The following is a 1,684-nucleotide window of genomic DNA, read 5'->3' on the forward strand; positions in this document are numbered from 1 at the left end:
TGTTATTTTCAGCTTCAGTTTATGATTGCATTTTAAGTCTGACAAACAACATAGTTTACAGAACGGAAAAATGTATTTGCAAATTTGCATATAAATATTAAACACTCTGAGATTCGCTTTGAATGAAAATAAGATTTATTTTATTATTTGATTTATTTTTATGTAATTTCTATTCATAATAAAAAAAATATACTAACTAAAATTTTTTTTGCGTCTGCCATAAGAATGCCTTGGAACACTTTGCTCACATCGTGAAGATTAAAAGTATAGTGTGATTTATTGGGAGTTGGCAACATTTCGCTGTGTACAACTGCAAAAACTTTTAAAGTGGAGTCCACTATGTCATCCAGTAGATCATAAAATTCTGGTATGCTTGACATCCATGAGTCAAGGATTGTTTTAAAGATATGCGACTGTAAATTAAAAATATGATCCATAAGTTAGATCCATAAGTTTGTATGTTAAATATATTATTATGAAGATACGTACATAGATATGTACACAGATTTAATATTTAGCTTTTATAAAGAATAACCTTCTTTTTTTGGATACATTTCTTGGATATAATTAAAATTTTTAGCGTTTATACATTCTTTTTTTAAATTATAACGCAATTCTTAGTTTAAATTTACTTTAATACAATTTAATTAAGTAAATAAAGGGATATAATAGATATTTAGATCGATTGTGAAAATTAAAAAGATAGTTGAGAAGAGATTTTCTAATAAAAGATTAATTTTAATATTAAATTTTAATTCAGAGTTTATAGAAAAAAATCTGGAATGAGGACAGCCTATAACGCAATCAACGTGCCAATCACACGCTTATATTAAAAAATGGTTACTCCCTAAATTTTATTAAAAATTTATACGTTTAAATTTATTGCGTATAACATTGATAATTTACTCTTGATTCAATATTTAATTAATTAACATTAGATGAACATTGAAATGTATAAGAACCGAGAAAATCATCTACAGGAGGTATAAACGTGTTTGGCATGAATATTTAATCAGCGATACTTAAACTCAGACCCGCCTCGTCGACCTTGGTCGAAACGTGCACAGAAGGTCTCGCAGGTGCGTGAAGTCGACGGGGTTCATTATGGACCCCATTATATCAACCGGGCAGGTGATTATGATAAATTATGGTCTGTATTACTCGATTTACGACATCTAATTGCGACAAACATGAAAGAATAGAGTAAACAGTGTGAACTATGGTGCCACAGAGTTCCGTCTTTTCTACGAGTCGCGATTATACGCGACTGGGTGTGGATGTCAATTTGATGGAAGAAAACCTGACGACGTAGTGGAAGGAAACATACGCGTCAAGTATGTGCAGTTCCGGGCGTAACAAGATACGTCATCGGAAATTTTCTTATATAACGAACTCCTTATATACAAGTGACATAATAACTGGAATCATTGAGTTGGATTCTGTTAAATATTATGTAATAAAATTTTCTTCTAATTATCATGCTGTTTTTATATTTTTCCCGCGTATAAAATATTATTGATAGCTTTGCTATATTAATAATATAATTTTCAGTTATGAATTTCTCTTTCACTCTTGAATGAAATATTCCTTAATTCAATAAGAATATCAGTTGTTATAGTATTCTTTAACGTACAATGATTATAAAATAATTATAAAATAATTAAATCTTAAATTTTAATATATA

At 28.8% G+C, this 1,684-nt stretch overlaps 1 protein-coding gene across 1 annotated transcript in view; it reads right to left on the reverse strand.

Annotated features, from left to right (window-relative positions):
• Positions 1-1,684, reverse strand: part of LOC108688449 (dynein heavy chain 1, axonemal-like) — a 106,064-nt gene that overhangs the window by 27,020 nt on the left and 77,360 nt on the right. Inside the window, exon 32 of the mRNA XM_018194716.1 lies at positions 198-413. Coding sequence (XP_018050205.1) covers positions 198-413 — 216 coding nt within the window. The remainder of the gene's footprint in view (positions 1-197; positions 414-1,684) is intronic.

The sequence above is a fragment of the Atta colombica genome, unplaced genomic scaffold (genome assembly GCF_001594045.1).
Source record: "Atta colombica isolate Treedump-2 unplaced genomic scaffold, Acol1.0 scaffold105, whole genome shotgun sequence".
NCBI classification, from domain to species: Eukaryota; Metazoa; Arthropoda; class Insecta; order Hymenoptera; family Formicidae; genus Atta; species Atta colombica.